The 17,988-nt window shown below is 47.8% G+C and overlaps 2 protein-coding genes across 3 annotated transcripts; one reads left to right on the top strand and one right to left on the bottom strand.

Annotated features, from left to right (window-relative positions):
* Positions 1 to 316: 316 nt before the first annotated feature.
* LOC127291830 (uncharacterized) lies at positions 317 to 4,597 on the top strand. Of its 2 annotated transcripts, none has more exons than XM_051321154.2 (4): positions 317 to 718; positions 820 to 2,022; positions 2,181 to 2,269; positions 4,310 to 4,597. In XM_051321154.2, the coding sequence occupies exons 2-3, from the start codon at positions 894 to 896 to the stop codon at positions 2,225 to 2,227; spliced, it is 1,176 nt and encodes a 391-aa protein (XP_051177114.1). In that variant the 5' UTR covers positions 317 to 718; positions 820 to 893; the 3' UTR covers positions 2,228 to 2,269; positions 4,310 to 4,597. The 2 variants fall into 2 exon arrangements, with proteins under 2 accessions (XP_051177114.1, XP_071674565.1); XM_071818464.1 differs by having other exon boundaries at positions 317 to 723.
* A 5,427-nt stretch (positions 4,598 to 10,024) lies between these two features.
* On the bottom strand, positions 10,025 to 11,034 carry LOC127348204 (uncharacterized). The gene is made up of 2 exons (XM_051374291.2): positions 10,587 to 11,034; positions 10,025 to 10,511 (listed from the first exon to the last, which is right to left on the bottom strand). The coding sequence occupies exons 1-2, from the start codon at positions 10,803 to 10,805 to the stop codon at positions 10,131 to 10,133; spliced, it is 600 nt and encodes a 199-aa protein (XP_051230251.1). The 5' UTR covers positions 10,806 to 11,034; the 3' UTR covers positions 10,025 to 10,130.
* Positions 11,035 to 17,988: the final 6,954 nt, after the last annotated feature.

The following is a 17,988-nucleotide window of genomic DNA, read 5'->3' as shown; positions in this document are numbered from 1 at the left end:
GTCCATGGTGGGCCACGAGGCCGCGCGTGCAGCGCGCTCGCGGCGGAGGACAGCGCGGCGCGGAGAGCTGGGGCAGGAGCGGTGCCGCGCGTCGGCGACGATCGCCTCAGAATAAACTGTGTACTATTCAAATCTGTCATGAATAGTTCCCGAATTCAAATCTGAGTTTCTCTGTAGACTATTCACATCTGCGTTTCTCTTTTTTATTTCTAATTTTGATCTGAAATTTTTAGGGGTTAAATATGTGCTGCATGATTTTTTTTTATTTTTTTTTCGCAATGTTGTGCATGTCACCTGCTCTCTATCCCTCCCGGAGACGGCTGGAGATTACTGTCGCACTGTCTGCATCGAGTCTGGCTCTCCCGTGACTTCATCCAGCGCCAGCGGCCGCCCGCCGCCGCAGTTCTCGCCGGCACCGCGTTCAGCCAGTCCCAGCCGTCTCTCCCGGCGTTGCCGCGCCTCTCCCTACCTACGCCGTTCGCCCCTGTCCCGACCCACTGTAGCAACTGGCTCTCACATCTCACCCTCTCTGCATCGAGCCCGAGTCGATTGTCCGGCGAATTCACCCAGCGGCGGCAGCCGCCATCCGCTGCCACTCCCGGCTCCTGCCTTCCATCCCACCCTCCGCTGCGTCTCCCCGCGACCTCCGCCGATCCCTTCGCCCAAGCCCTACTGTATCTAGGCGACCGACAGCGGCAGTCTGGTCAGATGTTTGCTGGTACGGTGAGCATTGCCCTACCTTCGCCCACTTTCTGTTGCATTGCCCTACCTCCTGCTCCCCAATTTTGATTTTATTTCTCTTCCTCTCTTCGCTTGCAGGAACCCTAGCTGCCTAGCACACCGTGGTGCTTTGGCTTGAGGGGATTTCAGCTGTTCATCACTCAATTTAGACAATGAGCCGCCGCTATTCCTCGTCAGCGTCCCCGCTGGAAGACGAAGACCTACTCCAAGAAATCCTCCTCCGCCTCCCTCCGATGCCATCCTCGCTCCCTCGCGCCTCCCTCGTCTGCAAGAGTTGGCGCAGCATCCTCTCCGACACCCGCTTCCTCAGCCGCTTCCGCAAACACCACCGGGTACCTCCCCTGCTCGGCTTCTTCCAAGGGAAGCCCAGCTGGCGGAACTACATCTTCACTTCCATCCTAGAGCCGCCCGACCGCGTCCCTGCCGCTCGCTTCATGGTGCCGCTGAGCCTCAGTATGCACTGGGGCTTCATGGGCTGCCCCCAGGGCCTCATTGTCATGTTCAAAGAATCATCGTGCGAGACTGTAGTGTGTGATCCCCTCACTGGCCAACAGCACCGCGTGGCTTCTCCGCCAGTGATGAACTTGGACGACGGGGAGTGCTGGGACACCGCTACGGTGCTATGCGCTGACGCCGAAGATGGGCATGTGCACGGCGATTGCTTCTCTAGCCCATTCAAATTGGTCTTGATCTGCGAGGGATACTTGCGGGCATTCCTTTGCCTCTACGACTCTGTGTCTGGTGTATGGGGAGATGTTGTCTCTACAACGACTACAACTATATGTCAGAATCTTTTTTTAAGGCCTGGCATCCTAGCCGGGAATGCACTTTGCTGGGGTATTGGGGGAGGTCACATCCTTGCATTTGATTTGGAAACGCAGAGCCTTGGCGTGATCGAGAAGCCAACAGATGCCCATGTTACGGGCGACGTACTTGAGGTCTCTTGTTTTCAGCCCTTACGGATGGAGAATGGTGGACTTGGCTTGGCTGTTTTGTCGGAATTCACTGTCCAATTGTGGGCGAGATCTATCTGCGATGGTGTTGTTGGATGGGTGTTGCAGAAAACTATATTGCTGGAGGGGCTCCTTCCACAGGAAGTGCATAGTCACGACGGACCCGCACATTTCGTGGGCTATGATGAGGATGCAAATATGGTTGTTCTTAGTACAATGATTGGTAACTTTACGCTCCAACTTGACTCAATGTTGATCAGACATATTATCAGAAGAAATGAAATGTGTTATAACAGCTTTTATCCCTACAGAAATTTCTATACTGCAGGTAATTCTTCCCTATCTACAGTTCAGAATCAGAAAGTTTAATTTGTATTTTTTCCCAAGAAAAAGCGTAAAAATAGTTTTTATCCCTGCCCATGCCCATATGCCTTCTCATTGATTAAAATTTCACTTGAATTTTTATTGGGCTACTTTTGCTTATAGGCAGGAGAGTTGAGTGGAACTGGTTGGATCTGAAAACAGAACTGTGAACACATAGATCTGCTAATTTGCTATCTTGGTTGAGAAGTGAGGTAATATATCTTTTTGCTTTGTTATATCTTTTTGTCTTGGTTAATCAATTTGTAGGATAATGTATAGGTTCTTAGTGTATGGATTCGATTAGCTTATAAACTGTATAGCTATTACAGTTCTACAAAGCATGTCTTTGATTTTCTTGAACTTGCCTTTGAGTAGATATCGGACTTTTTTTCATTGTACTCAATGAGCTTCTCATATTCCCACCACCCAAAGTGATTCTCGGATGATTTGATTATCTAGGGAGGTCAGTATCTACCTCTAGTGGAGGCATTGAGTCACTATCTTTTTGCGAAGTGGACTTGCAAAGTTTGGTTGTGTAACCTTTTGTATTACCTAATGTCAGTAGTCATTAGTCAACTTCCATCATGCCAAGTCAGTGACCCAGGTGTTGCTTCAGTCAATTTCTGGCTCTGTTTGTGAGGTTCTGAACTAGCTGGATTGACATGAAACAGTAGGCATTGGCTCTTGGCGCGTGATCTTTTTGAAGTCCGTGTGCACAATTGATCTTTGCATATTTTGTGACTTTGCCTATTGCTACTTGGGTAGAGTGCAAAAGAGTGTTTTACTTCCTTTTTTGGAGAAAAGTAGTTTCTACTCGAAAAGTAGTGCTATGTGTCACTTTTTTAGCTTCTAAATGTGAGGCCAATGTTACCCTCATGTGTTACCATCAGTTGCAAAGAGTATTAACCTCAGAGAATTACTGACATTATTTTATAAGATAGTCTAATTCTAGACCAGCCATCAAACTTTTCCTGTTCTAATTGAATGTACACAAAAGAAGTTTCTCATTAGGAATTGAATATACATTAAAAATCTCTTTTGGGTTTTGGATTTGCTATTCTCGCATTTGTCTGTTAAATAACGTGTCAACTATTTATCTCGCAAGTTCAATATTTATCTTCTCACCTTGTAGGAGCCCTATCATGTAAAAGAACACTTCAGTTCTAGAGACAATTGCAATGTCATAATCACTTTTAACTGAAGGTATCTTGATGTTTTGTATATTAATTGATGAGAGTTGGTAGATGAATGCAGCGATATAGTTCAGACTTCGATGGGAAGTGAGAGGGGGAAGAACTGAGTTGTAAATTCAAACATGTGATTTGGAGCAATATACAGTTTAGCTGGCCACTCACTCCGGCTCAACTTTCTTTCTCATCTCGAATTCACGAACAATTTCCGGGGAAGTAGTGTTATTTTTCACACATTCATGAACAGCTAGCTCTGCTGCTATTATTAATTTTGATGCTGAGAGTGCTTTAAAATGTCACACACAGCTGACTAATTTATATATGTGTCCAAACAAAATCCATTTAAGACAAAGATCTAGCTAGGCTTGTTATATTTGAAGAGAATGGGGCTGTGATCTTGAAAATGGCAGAATGATGCATGATACCCTGTACTAGAAGCACATCTAAATCATCCATATTTGCCTCTGGTTCTTCTTTCTGGGACAAGAGTAGTTGCTTTATATTACTGATTAATTGTGATAGAAACCAGAAAGTGTTTTCTTATGGCAAACTAATGAAGCATAATCCTGGGGGATCAGAGGATTAGGGATTAGCAGGTGGAGGGATATGAATCAACCCATTCCAGTCTTTTAACACTTACACGTATATAGATATTTTGGTGTTTGATACGGTTTCGCAACATTGGTTAGCTTTTGAATTGTGACCTCAAACTAATGTCTCAGATTGTTAATGTCTAGTATTTTTGGTAGGTTTGTATAATGGAAGAACGGTTTTACTTGTCTCTATGTTGAAGCATCCTTACAGCCTGTATGTTACGTGGGTAGACTGTATAAGTTAGTTTTGGATATCAACGCATTCAATATGTATTTGTCTTACAGTTGTAGCATTCAGGCTATGAGGTGTGTGGAACACTACAAACTTATTGTTCTTCTATCGCCAGGATCTTGTTAGTTTTATCTAATAATGCTGAGATGATCTATCTTTGGATATTGTTGCATGATGCCCAGAATCGAGTTAATGCTTGTATAAACATGTTTAATGATGACATTGATTGTTGTGTAGGTATCTGGAGTTCTGTTCGAGTTGACGAGACATGGAAATGGCTAGCTGTTGTAGGTTCTGCTTTTGTATGTGGTTGACGCTGAAATTTATCCTTATGTAGTAGTATGTAGGTTCTTCAACTCTGAATGATGCGTTTTCATGTGAAGTGGACTTTGTAGGATTTAATTTGCTGACTTGTTTGCGTCACTACCTAGTATCTGTAGGCATGAGGCCACTAGACAGTAACCCGTCAAGTTGCTTCAGGCTATTGGCGATCTATATGTTAATTAGCACCTTCGGGTTTCATTTGCCTTACGTCTCAACAACATGGTGCCCCGCTGCACTGTGTGCTGTCTGGATCTTGCTTGCTTTTTTCTTTTTGTCTTTTCAGTATCCTTTGTGTATTTCAGTATTTGGACTTTTCGCTGCCGATTCCAAAGGAGAATTTGTATCAGGTTCTGATTTCTGAGGTTGTCATGTGTTGTACCGCTGTTGTCGCTGCAAAAATATCTTTACCCAGCTAGCACTATTAACTACCATTCGCTGCCGATGTCCAAAGGAGAATTTGTATCAGGTTCTGATTTCTGAGGTTGTCATGTGTTGTACCGGTGTTGTCGCTGCAAAACTATCTTTACCCAGCTAGCATTATTAACTACCATACCTATATAGTGACGCGTGCAGTTACTTTGGCAATTCTTGGGTCTGATGTGAGGTAGTACTGAACTAGTTGGATGGAAAAAAAAGTTGTAGGCTCTGGTAGTCAACACCGGGTGTGCCCACTATATAGTAACTACAGCTTAAGGGCTCGTTTGATTCAAAATAATGTCATGAGAATTTTGTAGGATATCCATTCTTAAGAAATTTTCCTGCCTCTATCGTTTGATTCGCCGGGTTAGAATCCTTCGGAATGCCTATGAATTTTTCTTATAGGATAGCATTGCAATGTGTTTTGGAGGAAAATTTCCATCCACTCAAACCTCATGTTATGATCCTTTTTTTTTTCTCTTGTGAGTCAAACGCTACTTGAGGAAATTTCATGTAGGATTTAACTGGGAAATTCCCCTCCACAATAGTCCCACAAAAATTTTCTATTCTAATTGATGCTGTAAAGCGCTCAGCATACGCATTATATTTTTTTTTTGTCAAACTTTATAAACTGTGATCTTTAAATGATATTCCTGCAGAAATAGGAAAATGATTTATCAAATAGGCACATGAAGGAGCGAATTTTTTTTAAATAATACACTTTTTAATATTAATTCCAGAAATAATATTCGTTTTCAGCTAATTTCAGAAATAATACACTGTCGGGGTGGTTGAACCCGAATTTGTAAAATCGGGGCACAGGACCCCGAAACGAGGGGAATCTTATCCCTGCCAGGCCGTGCGACGCCGTTTCGGAGTCAGGGAACCCGAGTAGCTTTAGTCGGGCGACGGAATCCCGAGAAAAGCAGTGTCGGCCGGTCGGCCTGCCACCGGCAGAGATGTCGGGTCGCAGAATCCCGAGGTGGAGGAATCGGTGTCGTTGAACCCGACAAGGCCAGTTCGGGTTTCTCCACCCCGAAATTCCACAGCATAAAATCGACCGGCGCGACGGTGCTCTTCTTCCTCCTCAGTTCTTCCTCACAGCAGCTCCTCTCACTCTCTCATTCTCTCAGCTCTTCCACCTCTGTTTTCTCCCATTTAGCTGCGATTTATCCTACATTTTGTTGTTATTTCACCACCAAGTGCTGTAGAATCACCTGATCTATAGATGGGTTAGATTTGGGAGCGTTTTGGTGGTGGTGGTGGTGGTGGTGGAGTTGGTGGTGGTGCTGCTGCAGCTGCTGCTTGGTGGTACAGCTGCTGCGAGGTGGAGGAGCGGACCTGCTAACCGAGGTGTTTGACACGCTTCAAGGGTAAACCCTAATTCCTGATATTAGATGGTCTAATCATAATGCATGTTGCGTTCGTTAGCTTCACAGATTATTTACTGAAATATGTACCGGTAGAAAGTATATATTTAGGACTGTAGGTGCTAGATTTTTATTTATTTTAGAGTGTAGGTGCTAGATTTTTTTGACGAGTCTGTAATTTGTATAGGTGAGCAGATATGTCAGATAGATTAAAAATCGTTGTATACTTCGGTCATGGCACGGTCCGAACAACTCCGATGGGAGCTGATCTGAGCGAGTTTCAGTATGAGGAGTTGCATCTGACAAACCCAAAAACATGGCGAGTTAGTCAGTTGAAGGAGTGGTTGACCGTGAATTTCGGGCTTAATCCCGAAGCATACACTGTTGGTGTGCATGCTTTGTGGAGCAGCTCCAGTACCCAGATTTTCTGGCGGTTGAAGCCGATTGAGCGGACCTCTCAGTGGGTGCACTGGTTGGAAGCGTGCGAGCGCAGGGGAACTCACCCCATCGCCTTAATGCTTCCCGAGGCGAAGGTGGTGAATTTCCAAGAAGGCGAGGGTGCGTTCCATCCAGGCCAGCGATCAAAGTTCGATGTCCGGCAGCAGTTTCCAATCCGGGCAGAGTAGCCATGCAGCAGGTGGTCATGACGATACTGTTGAGCTTGAAAGCGTGGACGAAGAAGAAGAAGAGATGCAGAACATGATGGACGAGGAAGACGAGGATGGAGTGGACAATGAGGTTGACTCAGATGAATCCGGTGGATCCGATACTTCAGATGATAACGAAGAGGCGGATCCGATCCCCTCTTCTTGGAACCATGATTTGTCGGAGGCAATGATAGTCGATGATCGGCACGATTCTGCCTGGGAGTACAGCATGAACACCATCTCAGTTGGTGCTAGATATGCTGACAAGAGACATCTGCAGGAAGCAATCACTCAGTGGGCAATGAACACGCAAAGGGTATTCAGAACCACCGTTTCAAGTCAGAAATTCTTGACAGTGGTCTGCAGCGATGCTAGATGTCCATCAAGGGTGCATGGGTACTGTCCGAAGTATGACACAACATGGGTGGTGAGCGACTTCGTGCCGCACACATGTGTCCTTAAGAGTATGTTGAAGGATCACCGAAACCTTACATCCACTCTTATTGCTCGCCTGTTCTACAAGGAGATTGTAGAGAATACAGCAATGGGGGTTAAAGCCATCCAGAGAAGAGTTCACCTTCAATATAAGTATGTAATTGAATATGGCAAGGCATGGAGGGCTAAACAGACGGCACTGGAGAACAGATTCGGGACCTTCTATGATGCTTATGACGGTGTCGTCCGTCTCCTGCAGACATTGAAGGACCGGAATCCGGGCACCCATGTGGACATACAAGACTTTGTGATACCAGAGTTCCCTAATGTCAGGGTTCTGCACAGGGTGTTTTTCGCATTCAGCATATGCATCGAGGCTTTCATGCACTGTCGTCCGGTGATGTGTGTAGATGGAACTTTTCTAACTGGGAGGTACAAGGGACAGATTCTGACAGCAATTGGAGTGGATGGCAACAATCGATGTGTGCCTCTCGCATTTGCATTTGTTGAGAGCGAGAACACTGCTAGCTGGTTATGGTTCTTCAGGCAGTTAAAAAAATCGATAGTGAAAGATCGCGAAAATGTGTGCGTGCTACATGACAGGCATGCAGGTATACTTGCGGCTATCAAGACTCTGGTAGAAGCCGGACCTGATGAAGAGACGCCATGGCAGGATATGCAGAGTAGGTGGTGCATGCGCCACCTGGGGGCCAATTTCTTCTCGCAGTTTAGGAGCAAGGGTCTTATGAATCTGTTCAAGAAGTTGTGCAAGCAGAATCAAGAATGCAAGTACACTTTTCTCCGCGGCAAGCTGGATGAGTTCACTAAGGACCATGTGCGGGACAGGTTAGCCGCCCGAGCTGCATTAGTAGCAGCTCATGCAGCAGCTGTGGCACAGGGTACACAGGTTCCAGTAGGCCCCGAGCCAGATCCTATTGGGCTATGTGACCTGCCTGGATTTGACCCACCCAATACTAGAAGGAGGCCTGGACGACGGATTAAAAATTTTGCAGAGTGGATAGAGCACGAGCCATTAGAAAGGTGGTCTTTGCTGCATGACACACATGGAGCACGTATGGAGGTACCGCCGAGCCCGAGGCCACCATCTCCTAACCAGGCAGGCGGTTCTGGGTGGCAAAACCAGCAGCAGCAGGAGCCTACTTACGAGTATTGGCAGCGTGCCGGTTTCGGCATGGAGCAGCAATTTCCCATGCCTAACTTCGGGTGGCGTCCCCGTATGGATGAGCCAGAGGGTACGCAATTCATCACTATCCATATTAATTGTGCACCATGTGTGAATTTCCTCATGATCGACTAAAGGTTTTTTTATCTAATCAAAGGTGAGGGACATATGTCGACGGGGTCCGGATCACGATCCTTCTGGTCCAGTGCTCACGATCAGGACGAAACACAGCAGAGCTATCAAGACTGGATTTCAAGTCAACAGCAAACTCCACCTCCAGATCCCACGCAGTACAGTCAGCACGAGCAGGGGTACATGCTTCCTCCCCGACATCGCCAGCCACCTGTTCGTATGTACTCGCCGTCACCTTTTCAGGCTCGACCACCACCGAGGCGAGGTGGAGGGAGGGGCCGTGGTCAGTGAGATGAGTACTATTTGTATGCACCATGTATGAGTACTATTTGTATGCACCATGTATGACTACTATTTGTATGCACCATGTATGACTACTATTTGTATGCGCCATGTATGACTACTATTTCTATTTAACAAACATTTCATATTGAACTTCAAGCGATAATTAAGATACAACTTACTACTACAACATAACTCTCTGCTAACATATTAAATGGTACACCATCGCTACAACATACTACAAGATCCATGATTACTGATAACTAAAACACTAAGAACGCAGCACACCCTTTCCCTTGCCCTTCGACGATGCAGCTTTCATGGCCTTGGTGCTAGGCTCGAAGTCGTCGTCCGAGTCGACGACCGGCGGTGCAGCACTCTTGCCCTTCGAGGACTTGTCACTCTTGCCCTTTGACGATGCAGCCTTCTTCGCCTTCGTGCTAGGCTCGAAGTCGTCGTCCGAGTCGACGACCGGTGGTGCAGCACTCTTCCCCTTTGAGGACTTGGCACTCTTGCCCTTCGACAATGCAGCTTTCTTCGCCTTGCTGCTAGGCTCAAAGATATCATCGTCGTCCTCACTCTCAACCGTCCACAGCCATGGAAAGTTGTAATCTCTTTCCCTATCTCGTTCATTCTTCCAAGTTAGTGACTTCCACTTCTCATTCAACCTGATAAGCTCACACCTTATCTCCCGTGGGCTGCGAGCAGGCATCTTCTTCAATGGCCACCCATAAGAATATTTCTCAAACTCCCTACCCACCTTACGGAGCAAGGCGTCGCTACTGATGAACTCCTCAAATGTGTCTACCTTACTCTCCCTCATCACTTTGCGGGCCTCGTCTAGAAGAGGTTTGGCCATGGATTCGGTGAAAAGATGGGGGGGATTCTTATATGGGGGATCCATCTTCCTGAGAGAATACACTGAAACAGAAGGAAACACTGGGGGGTTTTTATAGGCTAGAAGGGACGACTTTCGGCGGGAAAAGGTGAGCGGGAAAAACTGGCGGGAGATTAGGGCGGGAGTAAAAGGCGGGAAAAAAGTGAGCGGGAAAAATTGGCGGGAGATTACGGCGGGGGTAAAAGGCGGGAAAAAAGTGAGCGGGAAAAATTAGGCGGGAAACAATAATACTAAAACATAAATGAAGATACATTGCAGCTGAAATAGAAATAGGATTTATCACTACAACGGAATTTAAGATACAACGACACTACAACGGAATTTAAGATACAACTGAAATTAAGATACATAGCCAATACGACACATCACACTACTTTCCCTGCGTCCACCGTGGCCATTTTCCAGACTTGTCGCCGCGTTCTTCTGCCGCTTGCGCTTCAGCAGCTCTTTCCCTTAGTCTCTTCCTTTCCGCTTCACGAGCCTCCCTGCGAACCTCTTCGTCTGCAAACCTACGTGCAGCCTCATCATCCATCCTCTTCTGATTCACCTCTCGGTTACGAGCTTGTTCCGCCCTTAGTTTCTGTATCTGCCTCTCTCGCTCTGCTTTCTCATTAGCACGAACCTTTTCCCAACGCTCCTCCTCAAAGAACGTTGCCCACGCACGGCGCTGTTTCTCCTCAACCTCCTCGCGCGCCCAATCCGGCTGCTCCGTGTCTATCCAGTGAAACCATTTGCATAGGGGCGGGGGAGACTACAACACAAACAGTAAGATTAAATCAAATTCACAAACAAATTTAAGCCAACATAAAATTATGTCCAAACATACCGGCGGCCTGGTGGACGACGAAGCTGAACTACGGGGTGGATCATGCTCATAGCTCGCACACATGAAAAATTTCATGCCGAACCAGTCGGAGAAATCCTCCACCTGCTTAACCTTAGCAACACGGCCGCACCAACAACGCTCCGCAGTCACACCCGGGGGCAAACTTGCAGCCTTCGCCTTCGCCGGCCTAAAGTCCTGGTCAGAGCAAGGCACACTCATGATGGCTAAGGGTGAGCAAACGGGATAAAATAGAGATACAAGAACTTGTGCAATCCAGAGTAGCGATGCCTGCTTTTATAGGCAAAAATTCGACAGTGTGGCGGGAAAATTTAGCGGGAGATAGTGGCGGGAGATGATGGCGGGAAGGAGTGGCGGGAAGAAGTGGCGGGAAGGGTGGCGGCAAAGGCGGGAGGGAAACACGGCGGTGCGAACGCGAAAAGGCGGGAAAATTTCGTGGTTGGCAGAAAATCGGGTTCAATAAACCCGATTTTTTGAACTCGGGTTCAAATTGCCCGACTACTATGTTTCGGGTTCAGCTTGCCCGATTTTGATAAATCGGGTTCAACCACCCCGATTACTGCATTTTTTATTTTTCTTTTTCCATCACGGCGCAGAAGGCGCAGAACAAATTTATTTTCGGGTTCGCCAACCCCGATTTCATAATTTCGGGTTCCTCAAACCCGATTTTGTAAATTCGGGTTCCCCCACCCGGACGGTGTATTATTTCTGAAATTAGCTGAAAACGAATATTATTTCTGGAATTAATATTAAAAAGTGTATTATTTAAAAAAAATTCGCCATGAAGGAGGCAATTCCATCCGTATGAGGGGACACAGTCAGACATACGCGTACGGGAGGAAAATCAGTTGATCTGTGGTGGACTGGAATATATCAGACTGGAGTGGAGAGGAAACGCTGGTCTTTGAAATAATGAAAATGAGTTCAGCGCATAAACAACGACGACGTCCTCACTCTACTTCTCTTCTTCCAGACACCCACCCTCTCTCCCCCGCCATTCATTGCTCCCTGAGTTCATGGCGGCCGACGGCAGGTTCCAGCACCGCACCCACCTGCGCCGTGCGGCGCTTCTTCGACCGCAACCAGGGTAAGCTCCATGTCCTCTCTCTCTATATCCCCTGTTCGCCGGCAGCCGCATTTCGCCGTTTGCCTACGAGACGCCTCATTCTAAAAGCATGGATTGCTTCTGAAAGCCTCCCCTACAGGAGAGGCGTGGCTTTAGTGAGGAAATGCAATGCTAACAGAGTGTTTCTGGGCGTGAGTCGGTAGATCCTGGGGCGTTTCGTTTAGCACTAAACCTGCACTAGTTACTGCTAGCGATCCAGGTGCATCTGCACCCTTTATTTGAAAGGCATTTTGAATATATTTAAAAGTGTCAAAAAATACCAAAAAAAAAGTCTCGTGCATATATATCTTGACATGTTATATTGCTCACAAAATTGTTTCGGCAAAAAAGTGAGATGCTATGTGCCCTGTGTAAAAAAGATACATTTTTGGTGCTAAAATAGTCTATTTCTCATGATATTTTTTGTTTTTTTTACGGAGGGCACAAAAATTGTTGGTTTTATATGAAACTTTAAGTGCACACATAGAATATGTTCCTCTATTTGCGAAAAAAATTCCTAACTTTTTTAAATTTTAAAAATATGTTTTTGAGTTTTGCCTCCAAAACGCTACACTCACTACCCATCTGGCTACAATAGGTGGTTAGTAATGAACAAGCTGCAAGGAATCGCATTCCCAGTGATATGCTGACAAACCATTTCCCATGCATCTGGCTACAATAGGTGGCTACATCTCCCACGTAAAGACTTATTCTTACCGACAGCAAACTGGGTGCAGAAACACCCTATCTGTTTTGGAGCTCGTCTTCTGAGTTGGGATTTTACATGTTGGTAGAATACAATCCATGAATCGGAGGGAGTAGAACTTTTGAAGCTTAAGATGTTGTTCTTAACTTTATTATTAGAAAAAGAGCTACGTGTAGCTCGAACTCAGTTTGCAGTTTTCCGAGGGCTAATAGTTTGCAGCTGTAGATCACACATCTCCCGCACACGCCGACGCGCTAGGAGGCCGCGCGCAGCAGCCTGCAGCCTCACCGCCGCCGACACGTGGCGGATAGCGATCCAAGCCGGAAGCGGTGATGGCGACGGAGGGAAACGGACCTGGTGGAAGGGCATCCCGGGCGGTGTCGATGTAGAGCCCGGGGCCAAGGTTGCTCCCACACCGCCGAAAGGCAGAGACGGCGTCGGTGGCGGCAGCAGCTGCTGCTGCTGTTGCAGCTGCCCACCGAATGGCAGGGACAACGTCGGTGAGGACAACAGCTGCAGCGGCAGCGTTGGTGGCGGCGACAGCTGCTGCTGCTGCAGCGTCCCGGTGGGGAAGAAGGTGGCCGGCTGCTGGAGAAGAGGAACCCCCGGTGCTGAGGTAGGGCCCGGCCCGGAGATGGTGGACAGCGGCAGCGGGGACTGCAGCAGCCCAGCGTCGGGTGGCGGTGACGACAGCAGCAACGTCGGCTGCTGCAGCGAGGCCACGACCGCGACGGGGCCCGTGAGGGGCTGGGACGGCCACGCCAACCAGGGCGGGGTGGTGGCGGCGACCGCGGCGGAGACCGCCAGATGCGGCGGCTGCCCCGGCAGGAGCAGTGGCCCGGTGGTGGCGGCTGGTGGCGCGGCCGGCGGCGGCCCGTAGGGGCCAGCTAAGTAGAGGTGGATCTCCTGGACCGCGGTGGCGAGATCGCGGAGGGCTGCGGTGATCTCCGCCGGGGAGAGAACGGCGGGGACGTCGGAGTGCGGCGGCGGCGGGTGGGAAGAACTCGGTGGAGGGCTGGACATGATCGAACCCGGGAAAGCTGATACCAAATGTTATGTGGCTGCTAGGGTTTGGGAGGGAGAGAGAGGGCTGCGAGGGCGCGAGAAGGCCGCCCGGGGGCCTTGCCCACGGCCGGTGGCAAGAGAGAAGGGATTTCCTTCTTAATTCTTGCTTGATTAGATTGATACATCTCCTCTCTATATAGAGAGAGGTCTACTTGACTCCCAAGCAAGACTTACTTGACCCCTAAGCAAACCATAAGGTAACGGGCCCAGGCCCATGACGTATTCTAACAGTTAGTGGTTACCAGGTGGAGTTACTGTAGATCGTATGCAATTTCGTCGGAGCATAGCTACGTTCAAGTACTAATACAGAAGAAACTCTAAAGTTCCATGGAAATGTCAGTTTTGGTGCTGAAACTCTTTTTTCGACACAGATTACTTACTGTGCCAGCTACTGTAGCCTTGCGTTCTAATAATGAAAATCAGAGGGGAACAATTCCTTCAAAACAAAGATTTCCTTGCATATGCAGATAACAATGCATACATCTTAAATGTGTTAACAGGTTCTTGGCACCGTATTGTTGCATAGGCCGGTGCATTTTATATCACCTCGATGCATGATCAAGTGTTCTTTATGGAATTAAGCGAAAACGCATATATTTAGTTTCTAACAAGAACCTTTTCTTTTCATTTTGTTGTTACAGTAAATCAACTTCCGGTGGTTCAATGGCTGGAGGACCGGTGCTGCTGCTCTGGAATGAGTGGGCAACTCAAATCCTTGTCCTACTCAGCTTCACACTGCAGATTTTCCTCTTTGTCTTCGCGAGGACCCGTCGACACGGATCCTCTGCTGTGCTGAGGATCCTTCTGTGGTTAGTGTACCTCATGGCCGACTTCACCGCTGTCTACACTCTCGGCCATCTCTCAATCAATGGTTCGCCACACAAGGACGAGTGACAGCAAGATAAACAAGACTCCCAACAAGATGTCGATAACGTGTCGGATTAGGAAGAGGATCACCATCAGTAGAACGAAGCTTAACATTAAGCTCCATAGGAGTCTCAACAGTGCGCTCATCCCCAAGAGCAACACGAGCAAGAAGATCCTGAATATACTTTTCCCGAGAGATAGAAAAACCATCAGAAGTGGAGGAGACCTCAATCCCAAGAAAGTAGCGAAGAGGACCAAGATCAGTCATAAGAAACTGACCACGAAGACAAGCCTTGACAAAGGCAATATACTCAGGATCATCACCAGTAATGATCGTATCATCAATATAGAGAAAAAGAAGAGTGCGTCCACGAGGAGAAGTGTGAACAAAAAGCGCTGGATCATGAAGACTATGAGAGAAACCAGCAACAGTCCACAGAGGCAAAGCGCTCAAACCATGCACGAGGGGCCTGTTTCAGGCCAAAAAGAGAACGCCGAAGACGACAAACCATCCGATCGGGAACAGAATACCCAGGAGGAGGCTGCATGTAAACCTCCTCACTCAACTCACCATTAAGAAAAGCGTTATGAACATCAAGATGGGACACAGACCAGCGTCGAACAGAAGTAATATCAAGAAGAGTACGCACAGTGGTCATATGAGCCACATGGGCAAAAGTCTTATCATAGTCACGGAGCTGCTCCTGCTGAAAGCCACGAGCCAGAAGACGCGCTTTATAGCGCTCAAGAGATCCATCAGAGCGGGTCTTAATTTATAGACCCACTTACACGTGATAGGATGAAGACCAGAAGGGGGAGAAACAAGATCCCAGGTGCTAGTGCGCTCAAGCGCAGCGATCTCCTCAGCCATGGCAAGCTGCCATTCAGGATGACGCTCGGCATCCCGATAGAAAGTCGGCTCGGAGACGACAGAGAGACCATAGTGACTAGGAGAGTAACGGTCTGGAGCACGACGCTGACGAACAGGACGTGAAGAGGGAAGCTCATCGGCGGAAGATGACTCATCAGAAGAAGAGGAAGAAGGAACAGCAGAGGAAGGGTCCGAAGCCGGAGAACAAGGAGAACTAGGGGAACTAGACGGAGGAGAGGATGGCGCCGAGGTTGAAGGGGGCGCATCAGAACTAAGAGGTCGAGGAGAAGGGACAATGGGAGGTGCATCAGGAAATAGAAGAAAAGATATATCATCTACCGGGTAAGTACCAGAGGTGGGGCGAGGATAGAATGGACACGTCTCATCGAACGTGACATCACGAGAGATGCGCATCCAACGACCAACGGGGTCCCAACAGCGATAGTCCTTATGCTCATCACTGTATCCGAGAAAAACACACTCAACAGACTGAGCGGTCAGTTTGGTGCGTTCGCGAGGAGGTAGGAGAACATATCAAACGCAACTAAATAAACGAAGAGTCGAGTTGTCTGGAGAACTACCAAAGAGACGCTCGAGAGGAATGCCACCTTGAAGGGCAGCAGAAGGCTGAATGCTAATGAAGTAAGTCGACGTAGCGATGACCTCAGCCCAGAAATGCGGCGGAAGAGAGGAAGCAATCATCATAGCACGGGTAGTCTCAAGAATATGATGATGCTTACGCTCGGCGACACCATTTTGAGCATGGGCGCCGGGACACGAGAACTGAGCGAGGGTGCCCTGCTCAGCAAGGACATCACGCAGGTGCTGGGAGATATACTCACCTGCAGAATCATCACGAAACACACGAATAGGCATGGAATACTGAGTACGAACCATGGCTGCAAAACGCTGATAAATAGAGAGTACCTCACTGCGAGAGAGCATAAAAAATAACCAGGTGTACCGTGAAAAATCATCAATGAACAAAATATAGTATCGATGGCCCCCTTTTGAAACAAATGGAGCCGGACCCCAAACATCTGAATGAACTAAATCAAAAGATCGCTGAGATACAGACACACTAGTAGGATAGGGAAGCTGAATCTGTTTGCCTATCCTACAACCCTGACAATTTAAAGACACATCTCCTGAGACAAACCCCAGAAGACCACGACAGACTAATGACGATAAACGGGAGCCACAAAGGTGACCCAGCCGATGAGGCCACTGCTGAAAAGAGCCAGTGACGGAAGTATCAACCGCAGGAGAACTGGCAGAAGAAGTGTCAGCGGATGGAACTCGAAGCCAGTCTAACTCCCATAGCCCCGGAGACTCAAGGCTGCGAGGGCCAGCTCGAACCAGGGCCTGTGTACGGCGGTCCTGAACAGCACAAGAATCAGCGTCAAGAATGACGCGACAACCAGAATCAGTAAGCTGACTAGCAGAAAAAAAACATTCATCTTAAGACTAGGAACATGAGAAACGTCAGGAACAGAGAAAGAGGGAGTAGAGATGGTGCCTCGACTGGAAACAGGAAGAGAGGTACCATCAGTCGTGATAATACGGACATGAGAAATAAGAGAGCGAAGACCAGAACGAATAGAAGACACAGAAGTCATATGAAAAGAAGCTCCAGAATCCAGCTACCACGGGGATGATGTACCTGACTGTGTAGAAGATGGTGGTCGCACGGTGCTAGAAGAGCCAGGCACAGAACCAGCTATACCCGTCGAGGAGGAGCCTGTAGCAGCGAGCAGACCACGAAGACCACAGATAATGTCCTGAAGAACCAGCCTGCTTACGAGCATGGTACTGCTGACGTAGACTGAAATCCCTGCTCCAGCAGCTAGAGACATCGTGGCCAGGCTTGCCATAGTAGGCGCAGGGAGGACGAGGAGGTGATGTCATACCACGAGGCTGCTGAGGCTGACACTGGCCCTAGACCGGAGGAGTAGAGAGTATCGGTGGTATTGGAGACCGCAACGAAGCCGACGACTGATACGCGTACAACACGCGTCCGTTGGGAACCCCAAGAGGAAGGTGTGATGCGTACAGTGGCAAGTTTTCCCTCAGTATGAAACCAAGGTTTAATCGAACCAGTAGGAGCCAAGAAGCACGTTGAAGGTTGATGGCGGCGAGATGTAGTGCGGCGCAACACCAGGGATTCCGGCGCCAACGTGGAACCTGCACAACACAAACCAAGTACTTTGCCCCAACGAAACAGCGAGGTTGTCAATCTCACCGGCTTGCTGTAACAAAGGATTAGATGTATAGTGTGGATGATGATTGTTTGCAGAAAACAGTAGAACAGTATTGCAGTAGATTGTATTTCAGTATAGAGAATTGGACTGGGGTCCACAGTTCACTAAAGGTGTCTCTCCCATAAGATAAACAGCATGTTGGGTGAACAAATTACAGTTGGGCAATTGACAAATAAAGAGGGCATGACCATGCACATACATATTATGATGAGTATAGTGAGATTTAATTGGGCATTACGACAAAGTACATAGACCGCTATCCAGCATGCATCTATGCCTAAAAAGTCCACCTTCAGGTTATCATCCGACCCCCCTCCAGTATTAAGTTGCTAACAACAGACAATTGCATTAAGTCTGGCGCCTACTGTAATCAGTAACTACATCCTCGAACATAGCACCAATGTTTTATCCCTAGTGGCAACAGCATATCCATAACCTTAGAGGTTCTTGTCACTCCTCCAGATTCACGGAGACATGAACCCACTATCGAGCATAAATACTCCCTCTTG

This window comes from Lolium perenne, chromosome 4 (assembly GCF_019359855.2).
Source record: "Lolium perenne isolate Kyuss_39 chromosome 4, Kyuss_2.0, whole genome shotgun sequence".
In the NCBI taxonomy this organism is placed as follows: domain Eukaryota; kingdom Viridiplantae; phylum Streptophyta; class Magnoliopsida; order Poales; family Poaceae; genus Lolium; species Lolium perenne.
The sequence above is the reverse complement of the archived record's forward strand: the minus strand, read 5'-3'. Positions and strand labels throughout refer to the sequence as shown.